Consider the following 20,207-nt stretch of genomic DNA (forward strand, 5'->3'; position numbering starts at 1 on the left):
TCTAAAAACAGTTTACTTTTAAACTAAAAAGATTTTTTTTTTTTATCATCAAATGACAGCCTACAAGTAATGATTTCTTCAGCAAGAATGTCACATGATTAAACTCTTAAAAACCCCAAGTAACAGGTTGCCTGATGTAATTTAGTGTTCTCCTTCTGGTTTTCTAGATCACGCATAAAAGAAAAGAATAAACGCAATTTAACCTTGTTGCAATTCTCCATTCAATCCCAAACATAAAGAGACATTCTCATCTAGTGCAATCTTCACTGCCCTGGGTGTTATAAGATAACCTTTCCTTTCAACACGGCATTGAATGAAAACTATAGCTTTCCAAACAAGAAAGTCACTACTTCCATTAATGGAAGTCAAAAGTCTTTTTAGAACAACATGGGGTCTTAAATGATGGCTTTTTTCCTAAAAGCAGAGCCAGAGTTCTTTTGGAAGAGAGTGCCCCAAAGTGTTAATATAGCAGGCTTCAGACTGTTATCCTAAAAAAGCTTTGCCTACAAGGTTGGCCCTTGGCTCACAACTAAAAACCTGAATGGTAAATACTTCCCTTATACTAAAAAGAAAAAAAAATTTTTTTTCCCTTAAAAGCTAATAGTGGCGTATTGTGCCTAAACTGTTTATTTAATGTGGTTTATGCTGAGCAACTGCTTGCTTTCTTCCTGGGAGTCTGGAATTTTGATACATACAATGTACAGGGTGTGGGTGCCCTACATATGGATGCCCCCAGTAATATTTTGGGGACAGAGTTTCCCTGGTGAAAATACCTCACACTTATTGTCACAATTTGATTAAGCACATCCGTGTGACACCACTTGGAAAGAACTCTTGGAACTAATGATTGGTTTTCTCCAGACTTTGTCCCCATGTGCCTTTCCCCTTCACTGATTCTACTTTGTATCCTTTTGGTATAATAAATTACAGGCATGATTAGTATAAAAAAGACGAGAAAAAACAAGCATTGGTGAGGATGTACAGAAAAGGGAACCCTCCCAGCACTATTGGTGGGAATGCCAATTAGTACAGCCTCTGTAGAAAACATAATAGAAGTTCCTCAAAGAATTAAAAACAACTACCACGTAATCCAGTAATTCCACTTCTAGATATTTACCCAAAGAAAACGAAAATACTAATTTGAAAACATATGTGCACCTCTATGTTAACTGCAGCATTATTCACAATAGCTGAGGTGTGGAAGCAACCTAAGTGTTCATGGATATAGGAATGAATAAAGAAGATGTGGTATACATACACAACAGAATGTTACTCGGCCATAAAAATCTTACCATTCATGACCATATGGATGGACATAAAGGGTATCGTGCTAAGTGAAATAAACAAGACAAAGGCAAATAATTGTGTGATTTTACTTAGAGAATCTATAAAGCAAATGAACAAAAAACACAGAGAAAGTCATACATACAGAGAACAAACTGGTAGTTGCCAGAGGAGCTGGGGTGGGGGGGGATGAGCAAAATAGGTGAAAGGGATTAGCGGTATAAACTTATCCAGTTATAAAAGAAATAAATCATGGAAATGAAAAGTACAGCACAGAGGATATGGTTAATAAGATGAGTAACTTTGTACGCTGATAGATGGTAACTACACTTTCAGTGTGCACTGCATGGTGATGGAATTGTCAAATCACTATGTTGTACACCTGGAACCAATGTATTTCTGTCAACGATACTTTAATTAAAGAAAAAAATCACAGCCAAGAGTATGACTATATGCCAAGTCCGTCCTCCTAGTGAAGCACGGACTTGGGGATGGTCATGGAAACCCTGGAAGCAGAGAGCTTAAGAGATTCTTCCTCATTTAGGACGTGTGAATACACTTCTGTTTTATAATGTTCCTGGACACATCCAGACCCTGCGATGTGCTCCTGGTGTGGATGTTGTTCCTTCACAGCCACTCTAAATATGCTAAGGAAAAAAGGAGCCTCCGTCAGGGCTCCCTGCCAAGTCTCCCCAAAACTGGAAAGTGAGGAGAGGGGCAGGCAGGCAGCCAGCATCGAAGGTAGCGTAGGTGAGTACCGTTGCCCAATTACTTAAAACTAAGTAGAAGCAGAAAAGGGAAGTTAAATACCACACAGAGAAAAGGAGGTCACAGAACTTCCGAGTACCTGATCCTGATCCTCACTTTGCTTTGAGAAAATTCCCTCCTTTCCACTAGAGGATTATTGCATAGTGGTGAGAAAAAAAATGTGGATTCCTGGGCCAGAATGCTTGTTTAGATCCCACTTAACCACTTCCTAGCTGTGTAAGCTTGGGCAAGTTGTACAATCTCTTTGTGCTTTCCATGATCTCTATAAAGTGTGCAGAATAGTTTTGACCTAATGGAGTTTGCTGCAAAGATACTGTGGAGGCTGAGAAAATTAAGGCCATCCCACCTCAAGTTTAGCTGATGTGGGAAACAGAGGTAGAAGAAAATCATTAAAATTCCTTACCTACTGACAAGCCCTTGAAACAAAAAGAGTGGCTCTCCCCTGGGGACTCAACTGCCCTCACCTTGAGGTTTTGCTAAGAACAATCCTAGCCTGACCGACCCCCTGCTCCAACAGGTCCAACCAGGATCCTGTAAGTCTACTTTAGGAAACTTTAAATCGCCAAGATAGTGTCGAGAATCATTCCCAAGGATATGGCCCACTGATATACATCTAAAGGGTCTCACGAGAAGATTTTTACTACTGGTAATAAATAACCTTTCTCCCAACAATAGCTAGCTCCTCAAGGTCCTGGAGACCTTGATTCCTTAGAGGCTTACATCATCCATAATCCCCTTTGTCCTCAACCCATTGTTGAGTCCACCCCTACTCTGCCTTTAAAAACTCTGACTGTAATCTGGTTTGGGGTCCAAGTCCCTACTCCGCTGTGTCGGGTATACTTGGGCCCAAGCTCAAGATCGTCAAATAAACCCTCATGTGATTGCATCGGTGCTTGGCTCCTTGGTGGTCTCTTGGACACGAAAACTCGGGCATAACCATACATGAATTTATAATTAAAAGTACATACAGAATATTTGGCATGTTAGAAGCACTTTAATATCATTGTTGTCTAATACTGTTATTTTTAAGCTTGTAGTGATTATTTTTTCCTATCAACTTTTTTAAAGGTAGAAGGAACCTGAAACAATGAAACAGGATTAGAACCATCCAAATACATTTTGACTTATCTAGAAACCAAAGTGCATCAGGTGTTGTAGGTAGTCAAACTCACTGAGAAATACGAAGGCAAACAAAATTACATTTTGGGCAGCCTTCCTTACAATGGTATTTTCCATGATGAATTTCCAAAAGGGGCATACAGAATGTCAAATTCCACAAATCCATTTGGTCACAGAAAGCTTTTTTTGTATCAGTTATGGTGTGGCACCAGCGGTTTGCTGATTACAGTAGCAGGATTACATACCTGCTTCTGTGATGAGAAGCTACTTCCTACTGAGATGAGAAGCCACTTCCTACTACGGATACCAGGATGAATGACCATAGACCTCAGGCTGCAGAGGATCATGGATTAACAGACACCAAAGAAGAAAATTATTAAAAAATTATATCAAACTTCCTACTGAGATGAGAAGCCACTTCCTACTACGGATACCAGGATGAATGACCATAGACCTCAGGCTGCAGAGGATCATGGATTAACAGACACCAAAGAAGAAAATTATTAAAAAATTATATCAAACTTCCTACTGAGATGAGAAGCCATTTCCTACTACGGATACCAGGATGAATGACCATAGACCTCAGGCTGCAGAGGATCATGGATTAACAGACACCAAAGAAGAAAATTATTAAAAAATTATATCAAACTCAGCAAGAAAAGTCCCAACAGATATAGGTGGGGAGCCAAGCAAGGGAACATTGATGAGCAGGGGCGTCCCATGAGCCACACAAAGGAGTGAAAGAGACAGAGTCACAGAGGCCCTAGAGAACACAGAGGAGGATTAGGAGAGTTAGGCAGTCCAGTTGAGGTCATTTGAGAGGCACTCAGGAGTTCTTAAAAAAGTAAAGCGCATAGACTTCCCCTTTTTAAATGCTTAAAATATGTTAAACAAACTCAAACAAAACAGGCTTTGAAAAATGTAGACCATTTAAAATAAAGTCAATTTGAAAGGACTATGATTGAGGCAAGCATAAGAATTAAGGTATATTGGAGAGATCCTTCCACTTAATGTCCCCTGCTTGTCTCATCATTCTCCTGGGGAGATGCTAATAAGGATGAGCTAACCGCCTGAACAATATAAAGTGAAGAACCTGTCACTCAGTTATCAATGGAAACTGCCTGTCTATAATTCCCTTAACAGAGGTCTATATCTCAACATATGTTAATTAGTCTTAATGCGCAAGCCTAAGAATTTACTACACTCGGGGGCTTTATTTTTTAAAGAACTGTCCCAGTCAATGGAGTTGAGCTTTATACAGCCACATAGTTTCCTCTGTATGGTATAATAGCCAAACTGGCTAACATTTTACAATTTCTAACAGCCCAGTTTGCCATTTTCTCTAAATTAATTGGACCACATCTAAAAGTTGTTGGCATGTGGCCAAGCAGAAGTAGAAAAGAGATACAGCTAGGAGGAGGAAATAATAAGATTCATGACCTTCCATAGATTAATAGAGATGTTTTTAACTGGAGATTAAAAATATCTCTGGAGATTTTATGAAATTTAAATAGAATTGAACCTGAGGCATTATCAAACTCAAAAGGATATTTTCAGTAATTTTTATTCTGATTTATTAAATCTAGGTCCATAAATTGTACAATTACAGAAATAAATGGATTGAAATCTTTTTAAAAGCAGCATTACTGAGAAAAGTATTTTTTTTTAAAAAAAAAGCTCTTAAAGCTCTTATGTAAACAATTTTAGACAGTAAAACCAAATACTCCACCTAAGAACTTTTAGAGTACTTCTACATGTCTGGCATTACATGATCATTATTACAAGTGTATGAGAAAGCCAGGGCTGATTTAATTTCACATGCCTTAGTAAGACTTCCATACGTGCAAGCTAGCAACTCAAAAAATAATTCATACAGTTAGCCCAGGAAATCATGACTTTACTATTTATAAAAATCCACAAACTACAATGCCAAGACTCAGTGGTATCTGACGTCTCTGCCTGAGTACGATACCTAGCTCTACCTGCCACCCCCACTGTTTGAAAATCAGTGTCCTCATCTTTAAATTTGGATTAATACACAAGCATTTCTTGCTTAACACTTATAGTCCATTTATGAAAAATCAGACGTTCTATTCAAATGTCAACCAGAAGCCAATTTCCCATTTTTCTGACAGGTGAAAGTAAAATCTGAACCCAAAACCTCAGTCTCCAAAGATGTAACAGAAACATTTATAGAAGTAACAGTCATTAAGATGAGATGTAAAATGATGAGCAACTTTTTATTGCATAAAATATTCCTAATATCTTATAGTTCTGAAAAGGAGCACAGGTTAAAAACATTTAGACATACTACCCTCGTCTTTCAAGAGTAGTCTTCAAAAATTTGGGTACAGTCAAACCAGTGTTAGAGGATGAGAAAACCTCATTAAAAACATTGATTTAGTATAAGATATTCTTCAATAATTCATCTATTTGCTTAAAAAAATTTATCTTTCTAATTCTGAAAAAGATATAATGAAAGACAAGGAGAATAATATGCCTGGATCTCTATTTCTACTCCTGAACTTACAGTGCTAGAATTATCTGGTAGCCTAGAATGCTCTTGTTATGGCTTTAATCAAAATTGGTGGTTTGGCATCAGCCTAGCCTTTCTGCTAGTCTTATTCATCATTTATACCAGGGGTCACGTATGTTTTCAGTCAAGTCTTGCTTTTTTAACTTCAGTTCTACCAGGATCTTTGGCCCACACCATGTTGTAGTATTTTTTGACCACTGTTGTGACACCATATTGTGTTATTCCACGACTTGGAAGGTTTATCAAAGAAGATAAAAATCAGAACTTAGATCTAAAGTCCTTTTCCTGACTTAAAACAAGAGTCATTTTCACCTGACAGTCTAGCACAAGGCCTTCTGTTTATAGTAACACTTTCTGGAATGCTAAATACTCATCTGTAGCACAAAGGAAGACATCCATAGGCTACCTACACCCTTGCTAATTTTCTATTACCAAATCACCTTGGTTCTTCAATGTTCTGTCTTGGTTCAATCCTATGTCCTATAAACAGCGTTTGTCTAATTTAATAACTTATTAGTTTGGGCATTCTTAGTCTGGCCCAACTACTGCCACCCCAGCACTGAGGGTGGAAGGGAATGGCATGATGGAAATGTGAAGGCACACTGTCTGGTTAACACACTGACTATTAACCTATTGGTGTGACATTGGCATTGATTCCCAGAGATGCTAAATACCTGTGCAAGCGACTTGCCCAACAGGTCGGATAGAACGTCTTGACACACAGCAGTGGCAGCTGAGTCTCAGTTCTTTTTAACAGAAAGATTAAATCTTTCTATTCTTTCAAAATTCTTCTTAATAGAAGTCATGGATATTGACCCAAGAGCTGTCTCTGACCAGATCTGCCATTTTCTTTTGAGTCATTTAAACTTTATGGACCTTAGCTTTTTCATCAGAAAACTGGGCTATATAACATTGTTTAATTTTGTATTGTATTTAAATTATTGTATTTACACGATTATATTTATATTTATCAAATATATTTCATTACATTTATCAAATATTTTCATCTATCCTACACACCTACATTTTTGGAAAAACCTTGTTATTTTATGGCTCTTTAAGGCACTTAAAATACAGCTACGAGTTCCTTAGTCTCCTAAATATAAAGGAAACATGTTTGAAAACCCCTCCTCCTACATCTAGTCAAGAATCCATAGACCACATGTCAATCAAAGCATATCAGGAGCCACGATATAACAGTTTCTTCAAAAGTTCTCAGGTAGGGCCCCTGGGTGGCTCAGTAGGTTAAAGCCTCTGCCTTCAGCTCAGGTCAAGATCCAGGGTCCTGGGATCGAACCCTGCATCAGGCTCTCTGCTTAGCAGGGAGCCTGCTTCCTCCTCTCTTTCTCTCTTTCTGCCCGCCTCTCTGCCTACTTGTGATCTCTGTCAAATAAATAAATAAATTTTTTTTAAAAAGTTCTCAGAAAACTAAAATAAATGTGGGTAATTTAGACTGGGTAATTAAGAAGGCTGAAATAGCTGATCCTTGACTTGAATCAAGGAATAGTGACTCAGAAAATAATACATAAACAAATAAAAATATCAGGGGAAAATCTATAAGAAACATTCTTCATTCAGAGCTAGTATCATGAGCCACACAGGGAAGAACTGAGACACAGGGGCAAAAGAAGAAACGCAGATATCTTTCAGCTCAATCTGAAAAGGAAAGCTTTATGGAGTAAATTAAGAAAGGCATAGCATATGCATTTTTATGGACCTAAGGAATTAAGTGGTGGACTTAACTCTCCCCTACATGTCTAAAACCCAAAGGAATAAATAATTAAGACCTATGAACAAAAAGATTAGTGGTTGGGTTGCTTAAAGCAGGTTATGCATATGGGGCGCCTGGGTGGCTCAGTGGGTTGGGCCTCTGCCTTCGGCTCAGGCCATGATCTCAGGGTCCTGGGATCGAGCCCCACATGGGGCTCTCTGCTCAGCGCGGAGCCTGCTTCCCCTTCTCTCTCTCTCTGCCTACTTGTGATCTCTGTCAAATAAATAAACAAAATCTTTAAAACCAAAAAAAAAGCAGGTTATGCATATAAAGAATCAAAGAAAGAACACCAATAGCTAATGTTTTCTTCTTCCTCCTTACATATCACTAATTAAAGACTAGGAATCTATTATGACATCCTTAAAACATCTTTCTCACTGCCTAACACTCAGAACAAAGTCAGTCAGATGGTGTGGTAGCCAGCCTCCAAGATGCTACCAAGGATTCCTGCCATCTGGTATTGACAACCTTGTGCAGTCTGATCCCACACTGTACCAGGGTTGGTCTGTGTGACTAGCAGCATCTGCCAGAAGACATACTAAGACGGCGTATCACTGCTGAAATTAGGTCACGAGAAAGACAGCTACTTCTCCGCTCCCTCTCTGGACAGCAAGCGGCCATGTTGAGAGCAGCCCAATGGCATAGAACTGATGCTTCCAGTCACTAACCACTGAGAAATAACAGCCAGAGAGACCAACTGGCAATGACATGATCCATCTTAGAAGAGAATTCTGTAGCTGCAGTGCAGCCCTGAGATGACCGAAAAACACAGCTACACTATATAACCTCAGGAGAAACCTCGAGCCAGAAGCACCTAGTTAATTGACTTCATATCCCTTACCTGGAGAAAGCGTGTGAGATAAAAATTGTTTGCCATTTCAAACAGCTAAAATTTAGTATAATTTATTCCACAACAATAGATAACTAATGCAGATGGCAAGATCTGGGATATAAAATATTCTGTTTAAAAGCCAGCGAATCAAATACTCTAATACTCTATATATAAGTGTTCTCAGAAATTAGGCAGGCAAACCAATTTAAAGTTTTGTATAGTCAGGAGTGCTGGGTGGCTCAGTGGGTTAAGCATCTGACTTAGCTGAGGTCATGATCTCGGGGTCCTGGGATTGAGCCCATGAGGAATCTCCTTGTTCCTTTCTCTCTCCCTCTGCCCCTCCCCATGCTCAAGCTCATGCACTCTCTCTCTCTCTCAATAAGTAAAATCTTAAAAATAAAAAAATTTAATTTAATTTAAAAAGAAATAGAGTTTTATATGATCATGCAAGTTTGGGGTTTTTCTTTAAGTCAAAGACTACTGGGGAAAAAACTATGTGAATAAATCTTGGCTGCAACATCCACTTTATAATTTTAAGAAACTTAGCATTTTAAATTCCTTCTTTATTTTACTTTCTTCACTACAGTCCCAGCTTCAGCTTCACTGAAAACCCAGAGCAGGTAGAAGGGAAAAAAAAAAGTATTTGAAAGCAGAGATAACCTTCTTTCATTTGTAAAAGAGCAGCCTGAAGACTGCCTAAATTGGAGATAATGGTTTATATGAATCGTGTGAGATGCAGCATTAACTTGTTGTCATTAGCATCATTATTAAAACTGTAGCTAAACACTCACCATGTGTTATACGGGGTACATTAGCTATATAAAATATATCATTGGTGCCCTCTGGGAACAGATCAGAAAAGTTCAAAGCTGTGAGTTCCCACTGATACTTGAAAAAAACTGGATTGCACTCTATCAATTTATAACTACGCAATGTAGGATTTATTAGATGAGCTAATCTTACTTTGAAAACTATACCTTAATACATAAAAATTAGCTTTGAGGTTAAAGAAATTGAAGCAGAAGTTATAAGAGAAATTCATGAAATTGTAGTTAACTCCAAATTTTCCTTTATCCTTGACCTCATTTCATTGATTTCAGAAATTGAGGAGCTGGCTTCCCCTCATTTTCTGTTATTTCCCACCGTGCATAGGAACGATCAGACGGACACGGCAGCTCTAGCAAGCCGGCAGCATGTAAGAGAAGGGGAGAAAAGACATCCGGCCAGATCTTCAACTTGTTTCTAAGTCTGCTTGCTCCTGCCTCTCCTGCTATTTCTTCTGCTTCTGAAAATAGGATTAATATCTTTGAATTTATAAAACTCTGTATTGTAAGCAAGGCTGAGGGCTTTCCAACCCAAAGACGTTGACGTACGGAGTTAATGAGAAGTGAGGCTGTGGGGAATGAACGGAAAGATGCCAATGTTAAAGTAATTGAGCATGAATATCAAACACTGACTTGGGAACAGTCTTCATTTGCTGATGGCGAATCTGATCAGCTGGTGGGCAGAGGGAACATGCCCAGATCTGCATTCACTGCCAGCCCCAGAATTGCCAAATCATAACAGCCTCTGCATTAGACACTTGGTGTCTCTGTGTCACCATTTAGAATCACGTTTTCCTTTTTCTCCTTCCTTTCCTTCCTATGAAAGTTTCACTCCTTTTCTTCTTTCTGATTTATCTCACTCATCCCCATGCCTTATAAAGAATTAAAATTTTTATCTCAGTAACTGCAGTTTCTTTTACAAGTGTGCGATGTGCTAATACCAGTTCAGAAGAATACAGATGATGGTGTTGTGGCTGAATTGCTGAGCTATAATTTTTATCTAAAAAACTCTGCATTGTCCTCTAAAACCAGTAAAAGCTTAAATTATTAATTACTGTAATACACTCCTATGTGTCTTCTATCATTCTTAATTGGATCATATGTGCATTCTTTGTAGCAGTAAGGATCTCTGGGAGGTTTGCACAATAGTGATAAAATGAACACTCTAATAAGTGGTATGTCATTATTAATTTCAAGTTGTAATGAATAGTTTTATTCAGAACAGGGTAATGACAGTTTTAAGAAAACTAAAATTAAAGAAAAAAACTGGTTCTCAAATTTTGGGGACACATGATTATGCATTTTGATAAACATTCATTTACAAGTCTATTTATTAGTTTACAATGCAAACAATAGACAATACTTAAAAATAAGTCAACTGGGAACTGGTTAAATTAAATACAGTGTATACATTAAATGAAATTAAAAATGACTTTTGAAAAATATATATTAACTAATGAGGTAGGCAGTAATAGTATATTATTAAATAGGCCTATATAAACTCATTTAAAATACATACGCATGAAGGACTAAGTATTAATCAATATCTGATGGTGAAAGAATTACTAAGCCTGTGTTTCTACTTGTCATTTTCTACATCCTATTTCAATGTGTATTACAATTGATATAAAATTTTTTTAATAACCAAAAAGTTTCTAAATCCATACACATACCCCAAGAAAGCCAGAAAGAACATAAGAAAGGCAATCATATATGAGATCTTAAATATAAAGTGTTTATAGTTTACCTTGACAGCATAATATTCTTTAACTTCAGGCCTAATAGAATCAAAGTCTCCACTGATGAATTCAGGCAAAAATCTGAAACAAAGAATTCCAAGTAAGTCAACTAATTAAGACTACTTGTTTGTTAACCTTTAAAACTGTGCCAAGAGGATGTCTTACACTCTTGGTTTCCATACAGAATGGTTAAGAGTAACTCTACATACCCAACTAATACATGAAACTAGTCACACTGTCAGTCAATGTTCATCCTGCTTCAACAACAAAAAAAAGATTATTGGTTTAAAAAACTCCCAGTTCAGAGGCAGCTGGCTGGCTCAGTCAGTTAAGTGTCTGCCTTCAGCTCAGGTCATGATCTTGGGCTCCTGGGATCGAGCCCCACATCAGGCTCCCTGCTCAGCAAGGAGTCTGCTTCTCCCTCTCTCTTCCCCCCACCCCCTTGCTCATTCTTTCTCTCTCTCTCTCTCTGTCTCATTCTCTCTCAAATAAATAAAATCTTTAAAAAAAAATACAATAAACTCCCAGCTCAAAAACCCTAAAACCTTTCCATATTACTTTCTACATATATACAAACCTTTACATTATTGTGCCTCACACAAGCTCAGAACTTGAACAAATTTGAACAGAACACGTGAGGAGGAGGATTACTCATTCTCTGCAGAGCAGGAGTCAGTTCAAAGACATTTTCTAGATGCACTGTTGGCATACTTCTAGAAACAGGAGGCTTCTAGACAGGTTTGAAATACTACACAAATCACTAGGGAGAGGGAGAGAACTCCCCCAAACGAATGCTTCTAATTACATCATAATTGTCTCATTTCTCTTCCCTACATTTATATTTTTTTAGAACTCTTCCAGAAAGCCTATCTTACTCTATGTATATAAGCCATCCTTTACTATTATTTACATAATACATTTGCATGACCTGGTAGGATTTCTTCCAACTTAAAACTAAGTGTGGAAAATGAAAATTTCCTGGATTTCTCAGTGCTCCTACAAAAAGCCTTAGTCTCCACAGCCTCTGAAAAATATATTATGTAAAGAAGGGAATGTGTGCCTTCATCCTCCAGAAATATTCTACTTTTCCCATCCCATGAGAATTGGCTCTGCAGGTGTTTATTTACCTGTTAACTATTCTGATTCAAAAGAATAATAAAACTTCAAATATGTCTTCTCAAGAGGGCCATGTTGCTATGTAATAGACTAGATCCCTAGCTAAAAGAAGACTAGAGCTTTAGTTCACTGAGTATTACATGTCAAGAGTTGAAGCCCCAGAACTTGGGTGCCTCTCTAAGTCAGAAAAGTCAAGACAGAGAAGCTCTTGGTGGGTTGGGGTTAGGATTCAGGGTCATAGAATTTCCAGAGACTCTTGCAAGAGGGTAGAAGCTGCCACAACCCACTTAATACATTTAGAGGGAAAAATCATATTTCCTCTTCTTTCCCATATGAACGGTGCAGCTACAAGCACAGGACAATGGGCCTGGCTGTCACTGCAGGGCCAAAGGGTAAGAACAAGAGCAATGGGGACCGAGGTATTACGAAACTAGACTCAGAACTCCTTATATATTCACTCAGGATACAATTAATAAAGACGAACATGAAAAACCCAAAACTAACTCTGTTCTTTCAGGCACTTTTTTTTTTTTCCCCCAAATTTTGACCTTAACTGGAGGTATTACTTCTTCGGTCTAACCTAATCTAACTAATCTATGTCAGAGCAACTCTTCTTTGGGCTCTCTATCCCTAGGACAAATGGTAAGAAGTTCTACTATAATGATCTGTACTGCTTGACGTGCTCAGATTTCATGGTTGGTTTAACCAATGATAGTAACCTATTGAAATGTCTGGTAATTAATAAAACTGTGACATTCATTGAATATCAACCATGTACAAAAGACTGTACAAAAGACCATAGTTTATCTCAGAATAAAGCAGAATTGGGAAGTACCTACGTTTTTAAATCACTTGCCTGGTTTCAATATCTTCCTGTAAACTTTTCTCCTCAAAACATCCCTGGCCACATATCAATTACTTCTAATTTCATTTTATACCTATCAAGGTAAATACTTTTTACTCTATCCACATGAGGACTAAAAATAGACTATTAGCTCTTTCCTGTTTTACCTGTTGCAAAAATTCATGAATTTTTTTAAGTTTCGTTAAAATGCCTCCATCAAAACAAGATGGGATCAGGAGGGAGACAAACCATAAGAGACTCTTAATCTCACAAAACAAACTGAGGATTGCTGGAATTGGGGGGTAGGGAGAGGGTGGCTGGGTTATGGACATTGGGGAAGGTGTGTGCTATGGTGAGTGCTGTGAAATGTGTAAGCCTGATGATTCACAGACCTGTACCCCTGGGGCAAATAATATGTTACATATTAATTTAAAAAAATAAAAAGAGGGGCTCCTGGGTGGCTCAGTGGGTTAAGGCCTCTGCCTTTGGCTCGGGTCATGATCCTGGAGTCCTGGGATCGAGCCTCGCATCGGGCTCTCTGCTCCTCGGGGAGCCTGCTTCCTCCTTTCTCTGCCTGCTTGTGATCTCTGTCAAATAAATACAATCTTTAAGAAAAAAAAATTAAAAAATAAAAAATAAAATAAAAAAATAAAAAGAATAAAATATATATCAAAAGCAAAAAACACAAAAACAAAAAAAAAACCTCCATCAAACAACGTTCAAACACCCATAGAACAAAACTCATACAGATCTCAGAATATTATTGCTTGCTAGGGTCTGAATGTTTGTGTACCCCTAAAATGTGTATGTTGAAATCTTAACCCCTAATATGATGTTGTTAGGTGGTGAGGTCTTTAGGAGTTGACGAAGTCAGAAGGGTGGCGCTCTTGTGACTGGGATTAGTGCCCATGAAAAAGAACCCCGCACCACCACCACCCCGCTCTCTTATCCCTTCCACCACATCAAGACACAGTGAGAAGACAGGCATCTATGAACCAGAGGGAGTGGATCTTATCACACACTCAATCTTGATCGTGGACTTCCCAGCCTCCTCAACTATGAGTAATAAGTACTTGTTGTTGACAACCATCCAGGCCACGGGATTCTCTGGAGCAGCTGGCGAGGATGAGGCATTCATTGCTGGACAGGGTAAAAGGAATTCCTCCAATATCCTCATTATCCTTTGTAAGAAACGGAGATCCAAGAACTCAAGTGATTTTTGTATGGACAGCTAGTATCCAATCTACTTCACCATGTAAAGCAGCCATTCAAACTTAGGACTCTGGTTCTGTGCAGTATGAATCACCCAACTTCCTCATAAAACTGACTAAATATTGCTCCACAAATTTTAGTCCCTCAGATATCTAGAATCAATTTGCCAGTTTCCAAATATCATATTGATTTTGACAATAAATAAAAATGAAAAATAAAAACTGATACACACAGGCAACTAGTGTCTGCCCCCTTAGGATATATAATTTTAAACAGAATTAGATCTCTTTTTATCGCATACTGTGAATCATGAAGGAAAGTAATCATATAAATTTACTTATATTTTCATATAAAATATTAATAGGAAAACAAACATATTGATAAAAGATAACTTCTGGGGCGCCTGTGGGTAAAGCCGCTGCCTTCAGCTCAGGTCATGATCCCAGGGTCTTGGGATCGAGCCCCACATCAGGCTGTCCGCTCTGCAGGGAGCCTGCTTCCTCTTCTCTCTCTCTCTGCCTGCCTTGCTGCCTACTTGTGATCTCTGTCAAATAAATAAATAAAAATCTTAAAAAATAAAAAAAGATAAAAGATAACTTCTAGTAACTTTTTAAATATAGTCTTCTCCTATATAACATACATGCCTTAAAAATAAACAAGGAAAGAAAATGAACAGGGATACTTACTGCTAAGTAGGTTCATCCCAAATCTACACCTGATACACAGGCCAAGATGACTACAATAATTATAACTTTTTGTCATACAATAAAGTAGTTTTGGAAACTTCCTGAAATGTGTTTTTGGACGGAGCAATTAAAAGCCCAGCTCACATTTTGGAGGCATCGGTTGCCATGGTACTCCGGCATTCTGAAGAGGCACTTACTGGGGATGACACTTCATAGATATAGAGGTACAATGTTACATTATAAAGAGTTTACGCAGGAAGATTGTTTCACAACTCTTTGGAGACTGACCGCTTATATCAAGTGACGAAATGTATAAGGAATTCTGTCTCCACTGACCATACTTCTGTACACTGCTGGCATCGATCAGACCAGTACACCTCATCTTGCTATCCTCAATCTAACGGCACTGATTGGCTGGTACTAAAAGGTGCTCCAAACACTCAATAAATGGTGTGGATTCCCTTGATTTTTACATTTAACTCTTACCATTCTTGCCACTCACTAATGACAAAATAAAAGTTCAACAAGAGCCAAGATAATCAGTGAGCTAAAGATCCATCGCATATAATAATCAAGAGGGAGGCTGATATATTTAGAAAATATGCCTAAACAGGATGTGTGAGCACCGAGCACACAAATGCTGGTACTACTACAATAAAGTAACAAGGTAGAGGAGAAGGCAGTGGGTGGGGATGGGGAGGAAATGAGAACAAGAGGGGGCAGAATGGGGAACGGTGGTGGGAAAAGGGGGGGCAGGGAAGAATACGGAGGGGGGGGGGAGGGAATAGAGAGCGGCCAAGATGGGAAAATGGTAAAAGGGAAGAGAAAGGCCAGGAGAAGGAAGGCAGAGCAAGACAAGAGTGGGAACGAAGCACTTATCACAAACTTCCTATTACGCCTCACCACTACTTCCTAGCTTGCCCCAAATATTGAACTTTTCTGAGCCTCACTTCTTCACATGTAAAATGAAGATAATTTAGAGTGGTTTTTAAGATTAAGAATTAATCCATGTAAAGCACTTAGAAAATGCCTGGCACACAGTAAGCACGATTTTAAGCTCTTTTCGGCTAAAATAAAAGTCATTACTAGAGAAGCTAAGTAACATGCCTGAGGTTACAAGGCTAATAAGAGCTAGAGCCAAAATTCAAACCCAGGGAGCCTAATCTTTGTTCTTGGACAGCTAAGTCTACAGTCTTCCACGTATGCACATTTATGAAATGGAACCAGACTTTGTCATGGAGAAAGTTCTCTATACAACCACACGACTCCCTTGCAGATTTTAGTAATCAGTGTTAATTTGGTCAACTGTTTATTTTAGAAACATATTGGCGAAGCAGAAGAGGACAATTTGCGCTGCTTGCTATAGAGTAAAGATGGGATTTGATTAAAGGAATAGGTTAGGAGGAGAATGTCTGAGAACACTGCTGAAAAAGAGTAGGGCCACACATACAAGGCAAAAAATGGTACTCTGTCTAAAGAAAGCGGGGATTAATCAAAAATTTGAACTAACATTCTCTGCAAAACTGTACAACTTAAATTAGGGGAGGTGGGCAAAAAAGAGGGTAATAATCCAAAATATGATAATGAAAAATGACTGTGTATATAGAAATAATTAGTTGAATTGTCTTCATAAATACATCTCTAAATGTAATAAAGGTGTCCAAAGTTATTTAAATATTTGTATAATTTTGGATAAAAGGGACGTTCTGAGAAAAAACACACAATGACTAATCCTATTGCGCTATATAAAAATGTAACAATGTGCTTATAAGAAAAGTATAAAGTAAAAATATATTTTTATATATGCAAAATATATAATGCATAAAGACTGCTATCCCTAATATACAAACAGTACTCCAAAGTGGTAAAGGAAACAAATCCAACAGAAAAAATTGTCAAAGGCTATTCACACCACACAAGGAAAAGTCACCCAAGAAATATAAAAGGCACCGAGTACAAGAAAATATGGTAGGTAAGTAATTACTTGTCAAGGAAATAAATACTAAAGCAATAGTAGGATACTGACTGACACAAGAACATGTCAAAAATTAGGGGCAAGTATTGCTAGCCTGAAGAAAAACAAGCACACTCATGGACCACTGGGATCATGAACGGAATACAGCTTACAGCAATCCCACTTGAGAATCGATGCTACAAAGGACAGTACACAGAATATCTTTACAATAACAACAAGAAGAAAAAGCTATATATTTAATAATACAGGGAAGGTTAAATATAATGTCCACTAACAGGGAAATAGGCAGCTTTAAGATGAGTTGACTTCATCATAGACTTGACAACTGCCCCACAGTCAGTGTCTATTCCATGTTAAGTGAAAAAAAAAAAAAGCAAATTCTAGAAAAATGCATATGCTCTTATCTTGTTTGAGATTTTTAAAAAAATGTTTTACATACAAGCTGCACCTAATTACCGTATACAACCTAATAAATTTAGAGCTAAGGACAGACACACCCATAAAACTACGACCACAGTGTACATCATAAACACACCCATCACCTCCAAAATGTACTGATTAATTTTTATCAGAACAGTTAATATAAGATCATCAGCATTTCACAGCTTTCAGTGTACTAATCTTTCACTTCCTAGGTTAAGTTTATTCCTGAGTATTTTATTCTTTTTTGATGATTTTGTAAGTAGAATCATTTTCCTTGTTTCCTTTTCAGAGACTTTGTTGTTTTTGTGTAGAAATGCAGCTGATTTTTGTGTATTGATTTTGTATACTGTAATTTTGCTGAATTCATTTGTTCCAACAGATTTTTTTTGTTTTTATTATGTGTGTAATCATTAGGGTTTTAGAGATATAAGATCATGCCATCTGCAAACAGAGCTAATTTTACTACTTCCTTTATGACTTCGAAGCCTTTAATTTCTTTTTCTTGCATAATTGCTCTGGCTAGGGTATCTAGTAGTACGTTGAATACTAGTGATGAGAGTGAGAATCCTTGTCTTTTTCCAGATATTAGAGGAAAACTTTTCAGTTTTTCACTACTAAGAATGATGTCAGCTGTTGACTTTCCATATATGGACTTTATCATGTTGAGGTAATTTAAGTTTTTAATCACAAAAGGGTGTTAAATTTTGTCAAATGCTTTCTATGCATCTATTGAGATGATAATGTGATTTTTATCCTTCATTCTGTTACTATGATGTATCATGAGATATGTTGACTCATCCTCACATAGCAAGGATAAATGCCATTTGGTCATGGTGTCGGATTCTTTTAACGTGCTCTTGAATTAGCTTTGCTATTTTGTTGAGGATTTTTGCATACGTTTTCATTAGGGATACTGTTTCATAGTTTTCAGATCTCTGGCTTTATATCAGAGTAATGCTGGCTTGATTTTAAAAAACAATGGGAGTATTCATTCTATTTTCTGGGAGATATTGAGATGGATTGGATTAATTTTTCCTTAAAAACTTAAAAAAATTCATCTGTGATGCCATCTGTTCTGGCCTTTTCCTGTTAGATTGTTTTTTTATTATTGATTCAATCTTATTTGTTATTGATCTGTTCAGTCTTTCTTCCTTTTTTTTTTTTATAACGATTTTGTTTATTTGACAAAGAAAGAGACTACAAGCAGGGGGAATGGTGGGGAGAGGGAGAAGGTGGCTCCTGCTGAACAAAAAGCCAGATATGTGGTTTAATCCCAGGACTCTGGGATCATGACCTGAGCCGAAGACATGCTTAACCCACTGAGCCACCCAGGCATCCCAAGGCTTTCTTGTTTCTCCTTGACTCAATCTTGGTATGCTTTATTGTATGTTTCTAGGAATTTATTTATTCCCTTTGGGTTTTCCAATTTGTTGGCACACAATTGTTCATAATAGTCCCTCATGATCTTTTCTATTTCTGTGGCACTGGTTATAATGTCTCCTTCGTTTATGATTTTATTTGACTCTTCTTTCTTTTATTCCTGGTTAGTCTGGGTAAGGATTTTCAATTTAGTTTGTCTTTTCAAAAAAAAACAACTCTTATTTTCATTGATTTTTCTATCTTTTACTCTGTTTTTTCTCTCTCTGCACTAATCTTTATTTCATTCCTTCTATTAACTTTGGGTTAAGTTTGTTCTTTTTCTAGTTCTCTGAAGTGTAATGTTAGGTTGTTTGAGGTTTTTATTTTTTTTAAGATTTTATTTATTTATTTGACAGAGAGATCAAAGGAGGCAGAGAGGCAGGGGGAGGGAGGGGGGATGCAGGGAGCAAGCTCCCTGCCGAGCAGAGAGCCTAATGTGGGGCTTGATCCCAGGATCCTGAGATCATGACCTGAGCTGAAGGCAGAGGCTTAACCCACTGAGCCACCCAGGTGCCCCGAGATCTTTTTTTTAAATATAGATATTTACTACTATTAACTTCTCTTTTAATTTAGCTTTAGATGCATCCCATAAGTTTTGGTATTAACAGTGTTTTAAAACAATAAAATAAAAACAAGCAAAAATGCCTATAAACATATTCAAACATTTTTGTATAATCACAAAGGAAATAATGGTAGTGAATGGATGAAGCTGTTGATGCTGATTATCTCGGAGGATGGGATTTTTTTTTTTAAGATTTTAATAAATAAAAGACAAACTAAAAGAGATAACTAAAACACCCAGAGGAAAAAAACTAACCAAAAAAATAATAAAGGAAATACAAACAAAATCTCCACATCACACGGCTAAAATAAAAATTAAGGACACAGTGAGAAAAGAGAAATGACAAGAGGAAAAACATAAAACTTTGCAAAAAAAAAAAAAAAAAATGGACTTAGGGGTGCCTGGGTGGCTCAGTGGGTTGGTCCTCTGCCTTCGGCTTGGGTCGTGATCTCAGGATCCTGGGATCGAGCCCCATATCGAGCTCTCTACTCAACAGGGAGCCTGCTTCCTCCTCTCTGTCTGCCTCTCTGTCGACTTGTGATCTCTGTCTGTCAGATAAATAAGTAAAATCTTTCTATAAAAAAATTGAATTAGAGAAAAAAGAAAAAAAAAGGAATAAAAAGATAAAGATCTGAGGTCTCTTAATCTAGATGAAGACTTCTAGGAAATATTTTTTGAATACTTCCTATATGCCAGTCTGTATTTCGTTCACGCATTTTACTTTTATTAATTAGTAAAATTTTAATTGAATTTTCACAACCATTCCAAAAGGTTTTTATCATTCTAACTTTATGGTAGGGCCAAGTCTGAGAGATACGAAGTAACATACACAGATTTCACACAGATTCAAAATGTTCTCCCCTCCTTTTCTTCCTCCTCCTCCTTTCTGAACTGAAGATAATCTTGCCTGGTAAAGAGAAATTTTCTTGCTATACTTCCCTCACAAGATGCAATTCCACTTCTTCCAAAATCTTAGCCCTTATCTGAAATATTGCCCTACTTGTATGTCCAACCAGGGCTGCATGGTAATCAAAGAACAGTGTGAGTGCAGTTACTCCACACCGCAAGCTATCAATCCCTAGGTAAGCTCTACTTAT

General features: G+C 37.5%; 1 protein-coding gene across 2 annotated transcripts in view; it reads right to left on the reverse strand.

Annotated features, from left to right (window-relative positions):
* Positions 1–20,207, reverse strand: part of TPK1 (thiamin pyrophosphokinase 1) — a 335,576-nt gene that overhangs the window by 161,243 nt on the left and 154,126 nt on the right. For both annotated transcript variants that reach the window (XM_045063116.1, XM_045063115.1), the window contains exon 5: positions 10,882–10,954. In XM_045063116.1, the coding sequence (XP_044919051.1) occupies positions 10,882–10,954 (73 nt within the window). The remainder of the gene's footprint in view (positions 1–10,881; positions 10,955–20,207) is intronic.

Source organism: Mustela putorius, unplaced genomic scaffold (assembly GCF_011764305.1).
Source record: "Mustela putorius furo isolate JIRA1106 unplaced genomic scaffold, ASM1176430v1.1 tig00003845_pilon_pilon_pilon, whole genome shotgun sequence".
Taxonomy (NCBI): Eukaryota; Metazoa; Chordata; class Mammalia; order Carnivora; family Mustelidae; genus Mustela; species Mustela putorius.